Source organism: Oncorhynchus clarkii, chromosome 20 (genome assembly GCF_045791955.1).
Source record: "Oncorhynchus clarkii lewisi isolate Uvic-CL-2024 chromosome 20, UVic_Ocla_1.0, whole genome shotgun sequence".
NCBI lineage: Eukaryota > Metazoa > Chordata > Actinopteri > Salmoniformes > Salmonidae > Oncorhynchus > Oncorhynchus clarkii.
In genome coordinates, this window is record NC_092166.1 from 41,147,172 (window position 1) to 41,167,522 (window position 20,351).

At 45.3% G+C, this 20,351-nt stretch overlaps 1 protein-coding gene across 7 annotated transcripts in view; it reads right to left on the minus strand.

The window, feature by feature from the left end:
- Positions 1-20,351, minus strand: part of LOC139376360 (supervillin b) — a 70,879-nt gene that overhangs the window by 23,153 nt on the left and 27,375 nt on the right. For 6 of the 7 annotated variants that reach the window (XM_071118805.1, XM_071118804.1, XM_071118803.1 and 3 more), the window contains 11 exons: positions 12,182-13,402; positions 11,517-11,696; positions 11,035-11,072; positions 10,592-10,656; positions 10,219-10,352; positions 9,798-9,893; positions 5,498-5,665; positions 4,963-5,116; positions 4,347-4,412; positions 847-1,049; positions 100-701 (listed from right to left, as the gene is read on the minus strand). In XM_071118805.1, the coding sequence (XP_070974906.1) occupies positions 100-701; positions 847-1,049; positions 4,347-4,412; positions 4,963-5,116; positions 5,498-5,665; positions 9,798-9,893; positions 10,219-10,352; positions 10,592-10,656; positions 11,035-11,072; positions 11,517-11,696; positions 12,182-13,402 (2,927 nt within the window). The remainder of the gene's footprint in view (positions 1-99; positions 702-846; positions 1,050-4,346; positions 4,413-4,962; positions 5,117-5,497; positions 5,666-9,797; positions 9,894-10,218; positions 10,353-10,591; positions 10,657-11,034; positions 11,073-11,516; positions 11,697-12,181; positions 13,403-20,351) is intronic. The other variant, XM_071118808.1, reaches the window with a different exon arrangement.

Sequence of the window (20,351 nt, forward strand, 5' to 3'; positions counted from 1 at the left end):
GTCTACATGCATGTTTGTTCAGCATTGGTCAAAGTAGTGTGCTACGTAGGGACTACAGTTGTGCCTTTTGGGAGGTATACAATGGTATGTGTTTCCTACCTGAGAGGAGTTCCCTGCTCCTGCTGCTCCGTGTGTTCTCTCTGTCTGCTGTGTGCTGCAGCTCTGTGTGTCTCTCTGAGCTGTGTGTCTCTCCCAGGTAGCTCCCGTGCTCTTCCCTCTCCCGGGTGATGCTGCTGCTACTGCCGTATTTATCTCTGTCTCTGTGCTGCCTGGGCTCCACCAGCAACTCACCCCTCCCGTGACTCAAAGAGGGAAGCTCGATGGACTCCCGCTGGCTACTGTTGGTGTGCCGTGCCTGGGGCTCTGGGGCTGGGGGCTGATAGTGCTGCTGTCTGCTGTCCCTGTCGGGGGAGTGGAGCCTTCCCTTACTGCTGCTGCCTCCAGCACCACTACTAGCACAGCTCTCCCTCTCCTCTCTGCTGGCCCCTCCTTCCCACACATCCTCCTCCTCCTCTCTCTCTCTGTGGCCAGTGAAGGAGCGACTGGCTCCAGGAGCTCCGCCACTGTCTCCTCCTCTCTCTCCGGCTCCTCTACTGTGAGCCTGCTGCTGCGGTTGCTGCTCTGAAAGGGGAGGGCCAGGGGAGTACAGATCTGGTTCAGGGAAACCGGAGGAGTCACCGCCCTTGGTCAGGCTGAAGTACCTGAGAGGGGGGGGTGGGGGGGGGGTGGGAGACACAGAGCGAGAGAAAGAAACACACAGACAGACGACACACACAGACAGACAGACAATTCATGGTTTCAATACCAGTGAAGGCTGAATTATTTGACACATAAGGAAACACACACCTCACCCCTCCCCTTTCCTGGGTGGTGGTGGTGGTGGGGGGGTTGTAGGGAACGGCCGTAGATTTTCCAAGGTGGACGTTGCTGCTGCTGGAAGTCGCCGTGGTTACCGTGGCGACCGAGACCTGGGAGGTGACGGCTGCCACGGAGCGGACCAAAGAGGCAGACAGCGGCTCCAGCTTGACCCCTCCTCCACCATTCTGCAGCTGCAGGAAGTGAGAGGAGGGATGGAGGGAGGGATGAATAAATGAATGAATGGACGGATGAATGGCGGGGGACACGACGGGATAAAGGGATGGAGGGATAAAGGGATGGGGGATAAAGGGATGGAGGGATAAAGGAATGGAGGGATAAAGGGATGGAGGGATAAAGGGATGGAGGGATAAAGGGATGGGGGATAAAGGGATGGAGGGATAAAGGGATGGAGGGATAAAGGGATGGAGGGATAAAGGGATGGAGGGATAAAGGGATGGAGGGATAAAGAGATGGGGGATAAAGGGATGGAGGGATAAAGGGATGGGGGATAAAGGGATGGGGGATAAAGGGATGGAGGGATAAAGGGATGGAGGGATAAAGGGATGGAGGGATAAAGGGATGGAGGGATGGAGGGATGGAGGGATAAAGGGATGGAGGGATAAAGGGATGGGGGATAAATGGATGGGGGATAAAGGGATGGGGGATAAAGGGATGGAGGGATAAAGGGATGGGGGATAAAGGGATGGGGGATAAAGGGATGGAGGGATAAAGGGATGGAGGGATAAAGGGATGGGGGATAAAGGGATGGAGGATAAAGGGATGGAGGGATAAAGGGATGGAGGGATAAAGGGATGGGGGATAAAGGGATGGAGGGATAAAGGGATGGAGGGATAAAGGGATGGAGGGATAAAGGGATGGAGGGATAAAGGGATGGGGGATAAAGGGGTGGAGGGATAAAGGGATGGAGGAATAAAGGGATGGGGGATAAAGGGATGGGGGATAAAGGGATGGAGGGATAAAGGGATGGGGGGATAAAGGGATGGAGGGATAAAGGGATGGAGGGATAAAGGGATGGAGGGATAAAGGGATGGAGGGATAAAGATATGGAGGGATAAAGGGATGGGGGATAAAGGGATGGAGGGATAAAGGGATGGAGGGATAAAGGGATGGAGGGATAAAGGGATGGGGGATAAAGGGATGAGGGATAAAGGGATGGGGGATAAAGGGATGGAGGGATAACGGGATGGGGGATAAATGGATGGGAGATAAAGGGATGGGGGATAAAGGGATGGAGGGATAAAGGGATGGAGGGATAAAGGGATGGAGGGATAAAGGGATGGGGGATAAAGGGATGGAGGGATAAAGGGATGGAGGGATAAAGGGATGGAGGGATAAAGGGATGGAGGGATGGAGGGATAAAGGGATGGAGGGATAAAGGGATGGAGGGATATAGGGATGGAGGGATAAAGGGATGGGGGATAAAGGGATGGAGGGATAAAGGGATGGGGGATAAAGGGATGGGGGATAAAGGGATGGAGGGATAAAGGGATGGGGGATAAAGGGATGGGGGATAAAGGGATGGGGGATAAAGGGATGGAGGGATAAAGGGATGGAGGGATAAAGGGATGGGGGATAAAGGGATGGGGGATAAAGGGATGGAGGGATAAAGGGATGGAGGGATAAAGGGATGGAGGGATAAAGGGATGGAGGGATAAAGGGATGGAGGGATAAAGGGATGGAGGGATATAGGGATGGAGGGATAAAGGGATGGGGGATAAAGGGATGGAGGGATAAAGGGATGGGGGATAAAGGGATGGGGGATAAAGGGATGGAGGGATAAAGGGATGGGGGATAAAGGGATGGGGGATAAAGGGATGGGGGATAAAGGGATGGAGGGATAAAGGGATGGAGGGATAAAGGGATGGGGGATAAAGGGATGGGGGATAAAGGGATGGAGGGATAAAGGGATGGAGGGATAAAGGGATGGAGGGATAAAGGGATGGAGGGATAAAGGGATGGAGGGATAAAGGGATGGGGATAAAGGGATGGAGGGATAAAGGGATGGAGGGATAAAGGGATGGAGGAATAAAGGGATGGAGGGATAAAGGGATGGAGGGATAAAGGGATGGAGGGATAAAGGGATGGAGGGATGGAGGGATAAAGGGATGGAGGGATAAAGGGATGGGGAAAGGACAACATGCAGTCAGAACAGATACAGTAAGTGATGAAACCGATCCAGTAGCTCTTCACATTTGGTCATACAAAAACACTATCGCCAAATCTAAACAAAACATGCCTTAGACAAGGCAGGCCTGGGCAGTGGTGTAAAGTACTTAAGTAAAAATAATTTAAAGTACTACTTAAGTAGTTTTTTGGGGTATCTGGTTTGGGGTATCTGGTTTGCTTGATATAAGGAATTTGAAATAATGTATACTTTTACTTTTGATACTTAGGTATATTTTAAACCAAATACTTTTACTCAAGTAGAATTTTTCTGAGTGATTTTTACTTTTACTTGAGTGATTTTTCCATCAAGGTATCTTTACTTTTACTCAAGTATGACAACATATACCTGTCATACAAATAATATCACAATTCACAAGTCATTGCCCCTGACCATATCCCATTTACCCCATTCATAATAAATTACCAATGGAAACCACTGTAATAGGTCATTTTCTTTAGTAGTGCATAATCATATCATTAAAATGCATTATAATTATTAAATTATAATTATTAAAATGCATTATAATTCATCCTGCTTTTTAGGAGTGATTCTCTTCTGTGATGTTCACCTGCAAGTGAGCACTTACCCTTTCCCATTCTTAAAATGACCTTCACCTTCAGTGCAACCTTAGAACCAAGCAGCATGCATGAACACAACTTCCCTACCATCTTTGACGATGGGTCGAAATGTGACGCCCTCCATCGACCTAATCAACATGAATTAAACCAATAACATTCCATCCAAATCTGAATGTATTCACCTTCACTGTACACTCGATTTTCAAGACAAGACAGCATTTGCACAAGAACCAACCTTGCATGCATCGGAGTCGAATACATTCCTAGAAATAGTATTACTGAAGTGTTCATGCATACTTATTCAGCCACTGGATAAGCATTTTAGAAGAGCAGAACTCTCTTGCTAACACGATACTAAAGCATCTTGTGGCAGAATATCGTTGTAGTCACTAAACACTACGGTGCTTCCATGCCAAAGTCTTCTGTAAGCAAGCACAACGTAGCAGCATAATGTCACGGCTACTGTAGTCCTTAAATGACTATATGAATGACGCACTGTGTGGTTACGTCACATCTTCAAAGTGAATGCCTGAATTAAAAACGTGGACTCTGTGAGGGCTGAGCATTTCAACATCTTCATTAACCTAGCCGTAAACACCAAGCCATACTGTTAATGGGCATCAAGGCTCGCCAAACGAACGCACACAAGCTTTTAGGATACTATGAGCAGGGCACTACCAGTCAGCGGCAATGTTTAGGCAGGTTGCTAGGCAGGCTCCTACTTGTTCTCTCTTAGTCAACGGAGGAGGAGGTGGAGGAGGAAGAGAGGTAACCATAGGATCTATCTCCTGTACGGGCACAGCATTACTTCACTTAGAGGGTCGTTTTATACTAGTTCACATGAATGTTTCAGTTCAATATTAGGCTGCTTTTCTTGAATATTTTCTTGAGACTTGGATCACTTACTAAGGGCGTGATTGTGTAAGTTCTTTAGTGTTTACATGGAATGATCAACCTGTAGTTGTATCAGGGCAAAGAGAAACTAGTTTCCAAAAATATGGAGAATCTCCATTGGTGGTGTTTTAGTCCAGGACGAGGCTTAATTTGGGTCAGGGAAACTGGCCCTCGGTGTAAGGCTTGACACAAGGCTTGAGGCTACAGTTTTGAAAAGCAAGAGAAAGGAAGCCCAACATTTTGTGGTCCCGATTCTCCACCGTTATCCCTAGGTGTGCACTTGCACACTATCTCACATGAATTTAACAATGGTGGAACCTCCCTCCAGCCACTGCTTAAATCATCCCTATGCTTTAAAATCCATGTGCACACTTCTGGACAAGGGTGGATAAGTGAAACATGTCCATTGTCTATCTGGGTTGAGAGAGGGGCAGGACTCTATACCTGATCCACCTCTCCCTGGGTAATAGGCTGGGTCTGGAAGCGGCTGTTGGCTCTGCGCTGACGGGTGTCGCCCCTGGAGGCCCCAGCCCCCTCTGCAGCAGGATTTGAGGGCTGCTTGGACAGCTGGTTGAACAGGGCCATCTTCTCTGCAAGGCTGTGAGGGGAAAGGTAACATACTGTATGTCAGTGTGTGGTCTGTCACTAGGGTCTATGTCCCCATCACTTCCATTGAATGTTAGCTAGCGGTAAGTCAAGTTAGCTGAAGTTTTTAGTGGCTATTTAAAGAAACATGGATTACAGTTTCTCCTGGCCCATAGACTTCTTTCAGGGTGTCGACCCATCTCAAATCAAGTTGTAAAATTTAAGACATGTTTCCATGAGTTCAAAGAGAATTAAAACCAAGCTTCAATTACAACTTATGAAGTGAATGCTGGCTATTTGCTATTTTTTTCAATATTGATCTATTTTTGCTTCCAAACACCCTTTAATGTGTTTACATAAGAGGATAAGAGTTGAGCACATTCTCTCTTTTTACCTGAGAGTTGAAAGGTCGGGCTCATCTGGACCCAAGTCCTCCATTATCTCGTCAGGCCCAGGCCCTGCTCCATCTCCTTTGGGCTGGGCCTCCCTCTCCCTTTCTTTCTCCCCGTCCTGCTCTCCAATGCTCCGCACCATAGAGCCGTGCTGCGATGCCTCCTGCAGGCTGGGAGGAGGAAGCACACACAGACACACAGACACAGACACAGACACAGACACAGACACACACACACACAGACACACACACAGACACACACGCACACAGGGGATGAGTGCAGATTGTGCTGCTATGAGTTAACAGCTGTAGGGCCATATATGACACTGTATTATAATGTACCATACTGTACAATTGACGGACAGTATCTAGCAAGAGCATGTCAACATGCTAGATGATCAATTAGGTAATCAAAACACATTCTGTGAAGTGGCAATACTACATTGTTAATAGTCAGACGAATCAGAAGTTTGCACTGAGCTCAACCACATGAACACAATAATGCTTAAGCCCTGGTGATACTTATGATCAAACTAACTACTCATCTCCATAAAGCATGTACAGTATCCTGTGAATAGCATCAAGTTCAGTCATTGATATTCCTGATCAGAACATGATACCGAAACGCTGCAGCCCGATTCTCCACCCTTCTCTGAAAGAGTGCAATTGTACACTCCCTGTCATGGATTTAAAAGCATAGGAGAGTGGAGCACTCAGGATGATGGATAAGGGTAGTAAGCATTGGCAAGTGCATACTTTGGAGAAGGGTGGAGAATCAAGATGTAGCCATTGGGCGGCAACAGGAGTTATAAGTAGATGTGTGAGGCCTGCACTGAGATAATCATGGTGCTCATGCAGTCGGCCATCTGTACTAGAGGATATGGACGGTTGGTTCTCTCAGCATGTTAAGTTTAACCTCAGTCGGTAAACAAACCGGGTGCTACGCGCTCGCCCGACACGTGAACCTGACACACTGAGCTTTAACTGGCTTTACCTTTGACCTTTTCTCCCTCAGTCATAGCTTTAGAAGACGTGTGACACATTTCAACATAGGAACTTAAAGGGATAGTTCTCACCCGCATTACAAAATGACATGGCTAGGTAAACAAAACCAAAAATATAACCAAAACCAAAGACAGCATGGATTGCTGTCTTATCTCGTCCACGGACTGTTTACAAGGAATCTCAATATGCCATTTTGTAATTTAGGTGAACTATCCCTTAAAGAGTACAAACAACACTGAAAGCAGTAGGGGAGAGTGGGGTACGTTGAGCCACCCTTTCTTTCTAGGAAACCATACACAAAACAAATCATGTGACCAAATATTTAGGAAGAGGTCATCATTTCATTGTTTCCACTAGATAGCCCAAACACAAAGTCAAAATTGGCTATTGTAAAAAGTCATGAAAACAATAATGTGCTTTTCGGTCGTAATTTAAAGATAGCATTAAGCATAAGGTTAGCAGTGTGGTTAAGGTTATGGTTAATGTGTGGGTTAGGCTTAAAATTAGATTTTAAGAGGACAAATTGTAGAAGCAGGCAGGGTTTATGACTTTGTGACCATGTTAATTAGTGACAACCTGTGAAGGAAGAAACCACATGGAAAAAGTATTTATTTAGATAATTTAAAAAAAATGTAATTTGAATTCATTTTTCCGATAGAATGATCTCCATGCATTGTAATTTATAAATTGATAAGAGCTAATCCGTTTGGATAAATGGATTGTAAATATAAACGACAAATGTTTTAGACCTAGTTTACCTTATGATCGCTGGATGTAATTGTGAAAGCAGTCATATTTCAGCAAACGGAAAAGCATGTCAATTTGACAGGTATTTTGGCCTCTTTTCAAGTCTGCCCGAACTTTTCAGTTATTTTGAACCATTTCTCTCATATGAATACTAGCCACTATTGGTAGCCACATACATAACTGTCACTTGGGTGAAATGACTGTTAGTTTCCTTCAATTTGTAGCCTACATTTCGCATCATACCATTACATCGTTAGTTTACCTTTCTTTCCACTGTCACATCTGTGTGGTTGGTCCTGATGGTCGCTACAAATAGTGGATCAGATTAGGATAAAGTATTACAAGTTGTGCAATAACTTGGGACGTGTAGCTTATTTGAATCATTATGGAACGCAGACCATACCTAGCAGGTTAAACCTGGCGCCTGGCGCACGTTTCACGACAAACAGGACCTTTTGTCATCACAGTTCTGTGATTAGTGAAGATTAGGGTAGATTTATAGGACTATTGCTCAAACCCTATTGTTCACTTCTCACCTTCCAATACGTCATGGATTGAACCATTTTAATATGGCAACTTTCAGGATACATGAAACCACTGTATGTTTTATATATGTTGTGTGCAAAGGCTGTCCAACTCTGTTTATGTATGGTTCATAAATACTTCCCATACCCTAAATAAAGATCAGAATATTTTTCTATCTACCAATTGGTGCTGAAAAGGAGACGAATATGCAGGTATTTAGATGGCTTTCTTTCATTGATCCCTATTCTGAACATCGATAACATCGATTATCTCTCGATAAACAGTATTTTCTACTGAGACTGTCAAGATTTTTTTTTAAATGAATGGTACACCATATTTAAAGGGAAGGCTTTACATAAATGTACTGAAAACCCTATTGAATAAAAACTCCACAAGAAAATCGGTTGGCTAGCAAGTGGGAGGGTTTTCAGTAGTTTAATTGTATTTATTTAGTGTGCGCAAGGGAGCCACTCCTGCAAAACCCATTACGCACCTGCATACGCTAAGTCTGAATACCAACTAGTGCTTAAATCAAAACGTGTAAAAAAATTATAGATTTCCTAAGTCTGAATACCAACTAGTGCTTAAATCAAAACGTCTGAATCGGGACCAGTATGCATAGTAATTTGCCGTGTGTCATGCTTATGAACTCAGGATAGCCGTTTGTATTGTTACAGAGCAGACATCATCATGCCCTGTGTATACAAATGTAAAACAGGCAGGGGTCTAGCTCCCCTTGAGGTTCTTGAGAAAGCAGCCAAGGAAGTTTTGGATGAAAAAAAATTGACTGAATGATACTGAAGAGTTACAATGACAAAAAAAAGAACACAAACATGTACCTGTACGAATGAGAGGCTTTGATAGAGTATCAGAGGCATACAAGGTCTTATCTGACGAGACGGATTCCGAGCTTGCTAATCAAGAATTTTGCGGACCAGTTGCATGGACCTCAAATGCAGAGAACGTGCCTACAAATTGTCACTTCGGAAACAGCATCCATGTCCCAGACAACTGGTCAATAAATGGAAGGGTAAGTAATATTTAACAGACAAATCTATATCTGAATATAGCATACATATTATTTAAGATATACAATATACCAAACCCCCATTCCATGAAAACTTTGACCTAACCAGCACCATCACCCACTTACCCCAAGGTGGCTCAACATACCCTGCCCATACCAGGGGTAAGTTGTGCCAAGAGATAACTTATTTTAAAATAAAAATGGTTATGTTTACATGAATTCTGATTATTTTCAGGGATACACAAAATCCTGAAATATATGTAGAGTTCTTTGTTAGAAAGAAAACTATATTTCCCTGGATGTAGTGTTGCTGAATGTAAAAAAGGGCTCAACTTACCCCACTCTCCCCTAATGCTTGCGGAGTTGAAATGTACTAAAGAATCTATTGTTTTAAAACAAGTTTATTCCCCATATAAGGTTCAACTTCACACAGCTATTCCAAGAAAACAAGCAAGCAGCATGTGAGTGGGCAATATGAACACTATAAACAGCAGAGGGCACTGTAGAGCAGATGTCTGCCTGCCTAGTACATTCCACCTGTAGCTCTAGACAACAACTACAGATTTTCTTTATTTTACCTTTATTTAACTAGGCAAGTCAGTTAAGAACAAATTCTTATTTTCAATGACGGCCTAGGAACAGTGGGTTAACTATCAGATGAATTAATGAAGTTTCAAAATGATGGTAAATATCCCCAGATTCCCATGTTTTCCAGGAATCCCAGTTGGAAGATTCCTTGAATCACGGAATAAGAAGGACATCCGGAATCAACTAGGATTTCAGAAATGTACTGCAATTTTTTGAAACACTATGAATGAATCAATAATAACTTATATCCATGCATTGCCACTCAAGAAAATGCAAAGCTAAATGGAAGATGAAAAACATCAGTCTTGCATGGAGTAAGAGAAGAGAGGAGGCATGCGAGGTTTAATTGTATATCAATTAGGTAAACCCATGGTAAGCCCATGTCGAGCACACACACACACACACACACACCTGTAACTGGTCATGGTGGTGCTGACTACAGTGGGGCTGGGGATACGTGCTACTGTGGTGTGGACCGTCACCGATTGTGAGGACAGAGCAGAGACACTTTATATGTGCAGAAAGGTGTCCCACATAGACAGGGACAGTCACATAGGGAAAGGAGTCACAGAGAGATAGAGAGAGAGATAGCGAGAGAGAGAGAGAGAGAAAGAGAGATAAAAGTGAGAGAAGTCACAAAGCAGCAGACAAGAGAATCAGAGAAAAAAAAAGAAGTAGACGGGGGAAAAGAGTCAAACAAGAACATCACAAGAAGAGAGATTGGAAAGAATATCTTTGCTTTGGCCAAGAGTTGTCATTTTTTTACCCTTCCATTGTAAACAAAATGAGGGCAAGGCAGCACTTAGTAATGATCAGAGAGTGTCAGACGTACGTGTGAGCGATGTCCACTTCCTCATTGGTGATAGGCTGTGTGCGCGCACGGTCCTGGACTCGTCTCAGGCGCCTCTCCACGGCAGGGTTACGGGACCGCGGTTTGGGGACGCTATCTGTGGTCTTCTCCAGCTCCTGTGGAGTGGAACGAAGAGACACATGCTTATAGTAAATCTCTGCTCATCAACAATATGCATCAAACCATGGGAATATACTATTTGCGACGGTTCCCCGACACAGATTAAGTCTAGTCCTGGACTGAAAGCATGCTCAATGGAGAATGTCAATTGAAATCGTTTTAGTTCAGCACTAGGCTTAATATGTGGGAAACCGGCCCTCAATGTAAACAACTACACACAAGGCAGATACTGTACCCTAAATAGTGACCTCTTAGCAGCCACACTCATCTTAGCTCTCTCATCAAGCTTCTCTTCGTCAGCTGAAAAAGGGAAGGGCGAACAATTGTCAGTCCACAACACATCCACAATACTAAGGTAAACCCACTGAGGAGTGCAATTCATGGGTTGAATTTTATTCATTTCAGAAATTACAAATTGACCCCAACCCTGGTGTGAATGTATTTCCTTGACCTCAAACACATGTAACCTAAAATCACCCTGCCAGACACAGTAAATGAATCTAGAGGAGGTTTATTCTTTGTTCAACACCATTCTAATCTTTGTTAACCTCAACAAATCCCTCAGACACATCCATCCATTGTGTTGTCAGATGGTGAGCATTATGGCTAATGAATAGTTATTCAACTAAGAGTGGTGTTGGTAACTAAATAAAGCAAATCATCTCCACTGATACTTGCCTTCTGGGTTCTGTAGCTCGGTTGGACTCAGACGAGACCTGAGGGAGAAAACAAACAAGACATTGATCCAAATAGACTCAAGAATGGTCTTTTGCTATACGGCACAAGAGACACATTTATTGAGAGCATAAAATCCCCATGGTCTGCACCATGTATCCCACAAACTCCAGGGGAAGAAAGAAAAGCCACTGTCCACAGTGCACCCACTGGTGATCTTAGCAAATGTATTCTGTGTACCTTTTCTGAGAGACCTGTCCCTCAGGGCCTTCAATACCTATCAGACTCTGCAGAGGTTACGGACTGTCCTAAACCTCTCACCTATCAGACTCCAGCCGCTCTGCAGAGGTTACGTACTGTCCTAAACCTCTCACCTATCAGACTCTAGCCGCTCTGCAGAGGTTATGGGCAGAGTCCTAAAACCTCTCAGATATCAGACTCTAGCCGCTCTGCAGAGGTTATGGGCAGAGTCCTAAACCTCTCACCTATCAGACTCTAGCCGCTCTGCAGTGGTTATGGGCTGCGTCCTAAATCTCTCAGAGGACTTGCGGATGTCTCCAGGGGTGATGTAGCGCCGCGGCCTCCGTGCTGTGCCACGCTCCCGATCAGCGCTCCCAGCAGCCGGATCTACTTCCATGGCAGTAAGCTCTACTTTAGTTGGCTCCCTTTGTAGGGTCACGTGTTGGGATGGAGAGAGCGACGAAGGCAACAGAAAATGAGGATAATAGTGAGAGAACGAACGGCAAGGTCAGTTTTCTTCCACAGCAATCCAGACATCCAGGTTAGAGGTGAAGTCACGCACAAGACGATCACACCGCAAAAATTAACTGTCCCCAAAATGAGGGATTTTGTCACCAGCCCAATTGTGTCCGAACCCACACACAGCACAACATGCAGCAACAAACCCCATCAAGTTTGCCCAACAGGCTGACAATAACAGAATATGTCCAAGCAGCTGGCTAAACAAATAATAAGTTATCCCCCCATACTTGCTTAGAAGATCTCTTGATATCACGTTTGATTATTCAATATACTGCACTCAAAAAACACACAAGCAGAAACATCTCAAGCCTCATGTTAGGATGAGAGTCTATATTAGTGTTAGACAAAGCAAACTGATTAAAGAGATTAAACATGCTGTTCCACCTACAGCTCCGGCTTCCTGTTGGCGTTCTCCAGATATGAGTGTCGGAGCTGGGCCACGGAGACCCTGGTATCCAAGGTCCCCACCTCCCCATTGGGCAGTACCCCCACTGCCACCCCTCCCTCCCTGGCCAGGTGGGCTGCCATGGTAGCCTCTCTGCTGGCGGCTGCCCTCTCCATGCTCCTATAGGCAGCCGAGCGCTGACTTACGCCGATGTCGGACATGGAGCGCGTGCGGACTTTGAGCTTGGGGGGCCCAGCCTGCCCGGCTGGCTCCATGCTCCTGTGTCTGGCCTGAGGGAGGTAGGCACCCCTCTGGAGGTAGACGGCCGAGTCACCCTGCTGCTGGTCCTGCAGGCCGTGTTGACCTTGGAGGTCCTGCTGACTCTGGGGGTGCGGATGCTGCTGGAGAGGCTCAGGAGCCTGTTGCTGCTGGCTGGGCTGGGAGTGGGAGGTCTCCATGCGACTGACTGGACCTGTCTCCTTTGTGTCCTGGCTGTGGCTGGACCAGTGCTGCTGCTGCTCCCTGGGCCTAGTCTCCCACTCCTCCGAGTCCGCCCGACTCGTTCTCCTCCCTCCAGACTTATAGCTCTCATACTCCATGGCGGTTGAGGTGGTGGAGTCGTCCTGGCGGCTGACTGGCCCCAGGTGGGGCTCCCCTCTCTGGGGGTCATCCACACTCTTCTCCCTGCGGCGGATCTCTGAGGGCAGCACGGCCTTCCGGCTCTTCAGCAGCCCCTCGGTGTGAACCTCCTCTCTCAGCGCCTGCCTGCCCTCCCTGTGGGTCTCCCTCTGGGTCGTGTAGATGTGGTCAGTGCTCACCCTCCTCCTTGTAGTATCCACCTCCACCACAGGGGCTCCAGGGAGCTTGGTGGTCACAGGGGCCGGCATGGCTAGGTAAGGCTGAGGGTCCATGTGGGTCGCCTGGTGACTCCCCTGATGGGTACCCTGGTGGCCCATGGCGGGGCCTGATGTGTGTGTGCGTGGTGCTGAGGCGTGGGGGTATGGGACGTGGGCGAAGGCAGGTTGGGAGGCCTGAGAGCAGGGGCCAGTCCTTTTGTAGGTGGCAGGGTCAGAGCTGTGGCCACGTTGGGGCATGTAGTGAGCTGTGGTGGTGTGAGCACGATCTCGGTGTCTCTTCACTGGGGGCTCTGGAGCTGGACCCCGCTCTGCAGGGGCCCTTTGGACGCCGCTCTCGTCTTTCGATACTCTCTCTCTTACTCTGATTCTTAAAGGGGGAAGAACCGATTAACGAACCATAGCACTCATTTTCAAATTGAAGACAATCAATGAGAGACCCAAATAAAGTACCACAGTGCCCTTGTCAAACTGATGACGTAGTGATTTGAAATGTGTCATTAAAACTGTGTCCAAAATATGGTCAAAAGTAGTGCACTATTTCGGGAATAGGGTGCCATTTGGGATGCAGATTGAAATGCACACCAAGTCGACTATAAATGTCAAGTCCCTCTGGACAAAAGTGTATGCTTAAATAACTAATATGTAAATGTATGTTCCATGTTGTGGTTCAAGACTAATCCTTGCTATATCATCTCTAGCTGACTCAAATTTCTCTATGCCAAAATGTGAGCGAGCCTAAACTATTTTTATCTATGACCCCTTGCTCTTAGCAGCCAAAGGTCATGTCAGGTTGCGTCCCAAATGGCAGGCCTCTGGTCAAAAGTAATGCACCAAATAGGCAATAGGGTGCCATTTATGACGCAGCCCACGCTAATCTCCTTGTACACCACTAAGCCACCCCTAATTGACGGGCTGACGCTTCATTTGACATGGCATGGAAGGAGTTTAAACAGTATAAACACGCTCCATAGAGACAACAGCACATCTCCATTGTGATCTAACACTTCACTTATTGTTACTAGGCAGACAAGGTCACATGTAACCTGAGTGCCAATCTGTTTGTGCTACCATGCCAAGTCCTTGTCACTCATGTTGGGCTACGACAATGACAGCAATGGAGTTGGCAAAAGCACAAACAGATCTGGGATCAGGCTAGGCCACACAGGCTGCACTGCAGATCCTATGTTTGTTGGAGTGATTGCCACTTATATACCTGTTGGAAAGTTAAACATAGCTAGAACCTCTTTGTAAATTAACTGCTGTGTCTGTCAAACAGAGAGGCTATGAAATGAACCAGATAGCATTGTTTGCTAATAAATACAAGGGAACAGCCAAGCTTTACAATCCACCCGAGGTGTGTGTCCAAAATGCCACCCTATTCCCTATATAGTCCACTACTTTTGACCAGGGCTCATATAGGGCTCCGGTCAAAATGTGTGCATTACAGTATGTAGGGAATAGGACACCATTTGGAACACAACCCAGACCATGTTTCTACTGGCTTGGTGCAGGGCCTCAGTGGGGTGTGCTCGGTAGACCCACACTCACCTGTCCATACTCCTCAAAGTAAGGCTGGCCTGGCCATGGGCCCAGCACCTCTCACACTACAGCCCTGCCTTCAGCTGGCTGGTCATGCAGAGGATCTGGGACAAACTTCGCTCCAAAAATACACCCCACTAGCCTAGCGAACACTTTCCTCACGGTCGTAAGACCGGCCAAGCCTAGACAACCCTACACAGTCACTCTAGTGATATCCACTGTGTAGCCTACGTGTCTAGACAGAAAGTTAAGAAGGCACTAATTGTAATCTTAAATAAAACATGATTTGTCATAGAAAATGGGTTAGGAGAAATGCGCAATCTGATTAGCTGAAATGCCGAAAGCAGCAATTCACAATTCCCCAATATCCAGCTGACTCTTGTCAACATGAATAATAAGGGTTTGTTTTCAGACTTCAGGTAATTTCACTGTAATTTTGACTGTGTCTCAGTGAGTGGGCAACCTATATGAGTGCAGACATACTTACTCAGCTGGCATTTTCTGACTCAGTGGACACGGCCACAAAGGCTGAGTTAGACCGAGCCTCTGACTAATGTTCACACCCCAACACCTACAATACTCACTCACATACAGCCCAACTCCTCTGCCTATCAAACTCAGGGCACACATAATGGCACCCTATGGCACCCTATTCCCAATATAGTGCATTACTTTTGACCAGAGCCCTTTGGTCTTGGTCTAAAATAGTACACTATATAGGGAATAGGGTGCCATTTCAGACATAGGTAGAATCAGCTTGAACTGTGTCACACTGTCATTATGAATTGAATATATGTACATAGATAAATATGTACAACATAGTACATACAGAGAATTCCCCTGAGGGTTCAGGGAACAGAACCGAAAATGTAATTATTTGAGGTACATTACCCGAACCGAAAACAAAAGTAATCTATCTACAGTTCCGGAACAGAACCGTTATTTTAAAAGCATGGGAACTGGTGAATAATGATATTTCACATTCCAGGCATTTTTTTGGGGGGGTGCTACAAAAATCGCAACAAAGCATTTATGCAAAGCTCTCACTGTCACTCAGAAACTTATTCCAGCATCTGCCTGCCAGCTGTAAATATTTGCCAGTGGGTGTGTGTGGGGGCTACAGAGTCTGTGAGCGGAGCAGAGCTGGAGTGGAGCGAGGAGCAGAGCGTGCCCAATTTGACTGGAGCTTGGAGCAAGATTCCCAAAGGGTGGAGCGTTGGTCTTCTCGCCCACCCAATTTTGTTCCAGTAGCGCTCCAGTAGTGCTGACTTCACTAGCTCAGGGCACGCCCGGCCCAGCATGCATTTGTAGTCTACTTGTGTGCTGCTATAGCCCCTTGCTTTAGCTACTGTCATGGAGTTCGCTAAATATTTTCATAAAGAAGCTAATAAAACACAGGTGCTAAATCAAGGTGACTTACAACAATGAGGACCAAGAGCAAGAGAGTGAGGGCTGTGATGTAATGTCCACAACTAAAGAATCATTGTGGAATCTGATAAGACACGTATCCCAAAAGCATGATGGTGTAACCTACTTGTTATGTGCACATGCTAAAAGAAAGGAACGAGGTGGGTGGCTAATTAAGTGTGTCATTGTAGCAAAGTATTTATAAACAAAAAAACTGATCTCTTAAACGTTTTGTTCATTTTTGTTCTATTACCTATTTAACAGGCCATAATTGACTTTGGCCCTATAGGTCTGGCATGTTCCCACGTTCAAGGAGCTTTCTGTTTTGATTGGGTTATTTTGCCTAAAAACCATTAGGCCTACCTATAGAAAATAAAAAAAACAACTCTGCATCTCTGCCCAGCCTGGCAAGAGTGGCCAAAATGGTGTTTAACATCCCCAGTGGCTCTGCAGGTGTGGAGAGGATTTCTCTGCTGCTGGCCGGCATGGTGCCGAAAAGCTCCCCCCTGACAGAATTCCCCCATCCCCCTTCGCGTGAACGAGCACACACTCAATTCTTCATTGCTGCGACTTTCTGATCACATTAGGCAACGTTTCATTACCTTTTTCATGTCGGTTTGATCACGGGGGGGGGGGGGGGGGGGGGGACTAGTAATGTCTGCAGTTTTCGGTTTGGCTATTTGTTTCAAGTGTATTCGTTGATAAATAAATCTCTGTCAAAATTCATCATCTCTCCCATGTCTTATTTGACTAGTAGTTGTTCTGAAATGTTTATTGCTTGCCTATTTTACTCCCTCCTCTATGTTTAATATAAAACACATACATTAATTATTAATTTGGTTGCCTATCCTGACATGGAGTTTGTTCTATAGAGAGTATTTGACTCAGATGTGGGCCACAGAAAGTATCTGACTATAGCCACAAAATTGAGGAAATTAGAGGGGGGGTGTAGTATTTCGGCAAGGCTATTTCCTTGCCTCCCTCCCTTCAATCTTGGGACTGCAAGGCCTGGCACACTTCTGAATAATTTTTGGTGACCTATCATGTCCTCTGATGTGTGGAAGTATTAGACTCTCGTCACAAAAGGAAGTGGTTATTTAAGCAATAATAGTTTTCAAAGCCCTCTACTGTTCTCTCTATCCATCCCACCGTGCTTTTCCCTCTTATGGCTTTTCCTACATTTTTTTTACACTTTTCTTTTTTAGTTTTTAATAATGTAGGTACAGTAGTAATAATAAAATAATAATACAAATAATAAATCAAAAATGTGTACTCTGGGCGAAAAAGTGAGTGCATATCCATAATCACAGTAAACAGTTATAATAATCGAAAAAAATAATAAATAAATAAATAAATGTATAATAATATAATTAACAAAATTATGACTGAATGTGCCTCCATGAAGAATCCCCTCCCCAATAGGTCCCTTTGCCCTCAGTAGGACACCCCAGGCACCTCCACCATCCCCATCAACCCTCAATAGGACACCCCCAGCACCTTTACCATCAACCCTCAATAGGACACCCCCAGCACCTCCACCATCAACCCTCAATAGGACACCCCCAGCACCTCCACCATCAACCCTCAATAGGACACCCCCAGCACCTCTACCATCCCCGCCAACCCTCAATAGGACAGCCCCAGCACCTCCACCATCCCCATCAACCCTCAATAGGACACCCCCAGCACCTCCACCATCAACCCTCAATAGGACACCCCCAGCACCTCTACCATCCCCGCCAACCCTCAATAGGACAGCCCCAGCACCTCCACCATCCCCATCAACCCTCAATAGGACACCCCCAGCACCTCCACCATCCCCATCAACCTCCCCCCACCCCCCACCACAAAACACAATAATGATAATAATAATAGAAATTAAAATGTAAAAAATATATACCAAGATACACACACGTACAGTACATATACAGTGGGGCAAAAAAGTATTTAGTCAGCCACCAATTGTGCAAGTTCTACCACTTAAAAAGATGAGAGAGGCCTGTAATTTTCATCATAGGTACACTTCAACTATGACAGACAAAATGAGAAAAAAAAGTTCCAGAAAATCACATTGTAGGATTTTTTATGAATTTATTAGCAAATTATGGTGGAAAATAAGTACAGTGCCTTGCGAAAGTATTCGGCCTCCTTGAACTTTGCGACCTTTTGCCACATTTCAGGCTTCAAACATAAAGATATAAAACTGTACTTTTTTGTGAAGAATCAACAACAAGTGGGACACAATCATGAAGTGGAACGACATTTATTGGATATTTCAAACTTTTTTAACAAATCAAAAACTGAAAAATTGGGCGTGCAAAATTATTCAGCCCCTTTACTTTCAGTGCAACAAACTCTCTCCAGAAGGTCAGTGAGGATCTCTGAATGATCCAATGTTGACCTAAATGACTAATGATGATAAATACAATCCACCTGTGTGTAATCAAGTCTCCGTATAAATGCACCTGCACTGTGATAGTCTCAGAGGTCCGTTAAAAGCGCACAGAGCATCATGAAGAACAAGGAACACACCAGGCAGGTCCGAGATACTGTTGTGAAGAAGTTTAAAGCCGGATTTGGATACAAAAAGATTTCCCAAGCTTTAAACATCCCAAGGAGCACTGTGCAAGCGATAATATTGAAATGGAAGGAGTATCAGACCACTGCAAATCTACCAAGACCTGGCCGTCCCTCTAAACTTTCAGCTCATACAAGGAGAAGACTGATCAGAGATGCAGCCAAGAGGCCCATGATCACTCTGGATGAACTGCAGAGATCTACAGCTGAGGTGGGAGACTCTGTCCATAGGACAACAATCAGTCGTATATTGCACAAATCTGGCCTTTATGGAAGAGTGGCAAGAAGAAAGCCATTTCTTAAAGATATCCATAAAAAGTGTTGTTTAAAGTTTGCCACAAGCCACCTGGGAGACACACCAAACATGTGGAAGAAGGTGCTCTGGTCAGATGAAACCAAAATTGAACTTTTTGGCAACAATGCAAAACGTTATGTTTGGCGTAAAAGCAACACAGCTGAACACACCATCCCCACTGTCAAACATGGTGGTGGCAGCATCATGGTTTGGGCCTGCTTTTCTTCAGCAGGGACAGGGAAGATGGTTAAAATTGATGGGAAGATGGATGGAGCCAAATACAGGACCATTCTGGAAGAATGTACTCCTGATGGAGTCTGCAAAAGACCTGAGACTGGGACGGAGATGTGTCTTCCAACAAGACAATGATCCAAAACATAAAGCAAAATCTACAATGGAATGGTTCAAAAATAAACATATCCAGGTGTTAGAATGGCCAAGTCAAAGTCCAGACCTGAATCCAATCGAGAATCTGTGGAAAGAACTGAAAACTGCTGTTCACAAATGCTCTCCATCCAACCTCACTAGGCTCGAGCTGTTTTGCAAGGAGGAATGGGAAACATTTTCAGTCTCTCGATGTGCAAAACTGATAGAGACATACCCCAAGCGACTTACAGCTGTAATCGCAGCAAAAGGTGGCACTACAAAGTATTAACTTAAGGGGGCTGAATAATTTTGCACGCCCAATTTTTCAGTTTTTGATTTGTTAAAAAAGTTTGAAATATCCAATAAATGTCCTTCCACTTCATGATTGTGTACCACTTGTTGTTGATTCTTCACAAAAAAATACAGTTTTATATCTTTATGTTTGAAGCCTGAAATGTGGCAAAAGGTCGCAAAGTTCAAGGGGGCCGAATACTTTCGCAAGGCACTGTATTTGGTCACCTACAAACAAGCAAGATTTCTGGCTCTCACAGACCTGTAACTTCTTCTTTAAGAGGCTCCTCTGTCCTCCACTCGTTACCCGCATTAATGGCACCTGTTTGAACTTGTTATCAGTTTAAAAGACACCTGTCCACAACCTCAAACAGTCACACTCCAAACTCCACTATGGCCAAGACCAAAGAGCTGTCAAAGGACACCAGAAACAAAATTGTAGACCTACACCAGGCTGGGAAGACTGAATCTGCAATAGGTAAGCAGCTTGGTTTGAAGAAATCAACTGTGGGAGCAATTATTAGGAAATGGAAGACATACAAGACCACTGATAATCTCCCTCGATCTGGGGCTCCACGCAAGATCTCACCCCGTAGGGTCAAAATGATCACAAGAACGGTGAGCAAAAATCCCAGAACCACACGGGGGGACCTAGTGAATGACCTGCAGAGAGCTGGGACCAAAGTAACAAAGCCTACCATCAGTAACACACTACGCCGCCAGGGACTCAAATCCTGCAGTGCCAGACGTGTCCCCCTGCTTAAGCCAGTACATGTCCAGGCCTGTCTGAAGTTTGCTAGAGAGCATTTGGATGATCCAGAGGAAGATTGGGAGAATGGCA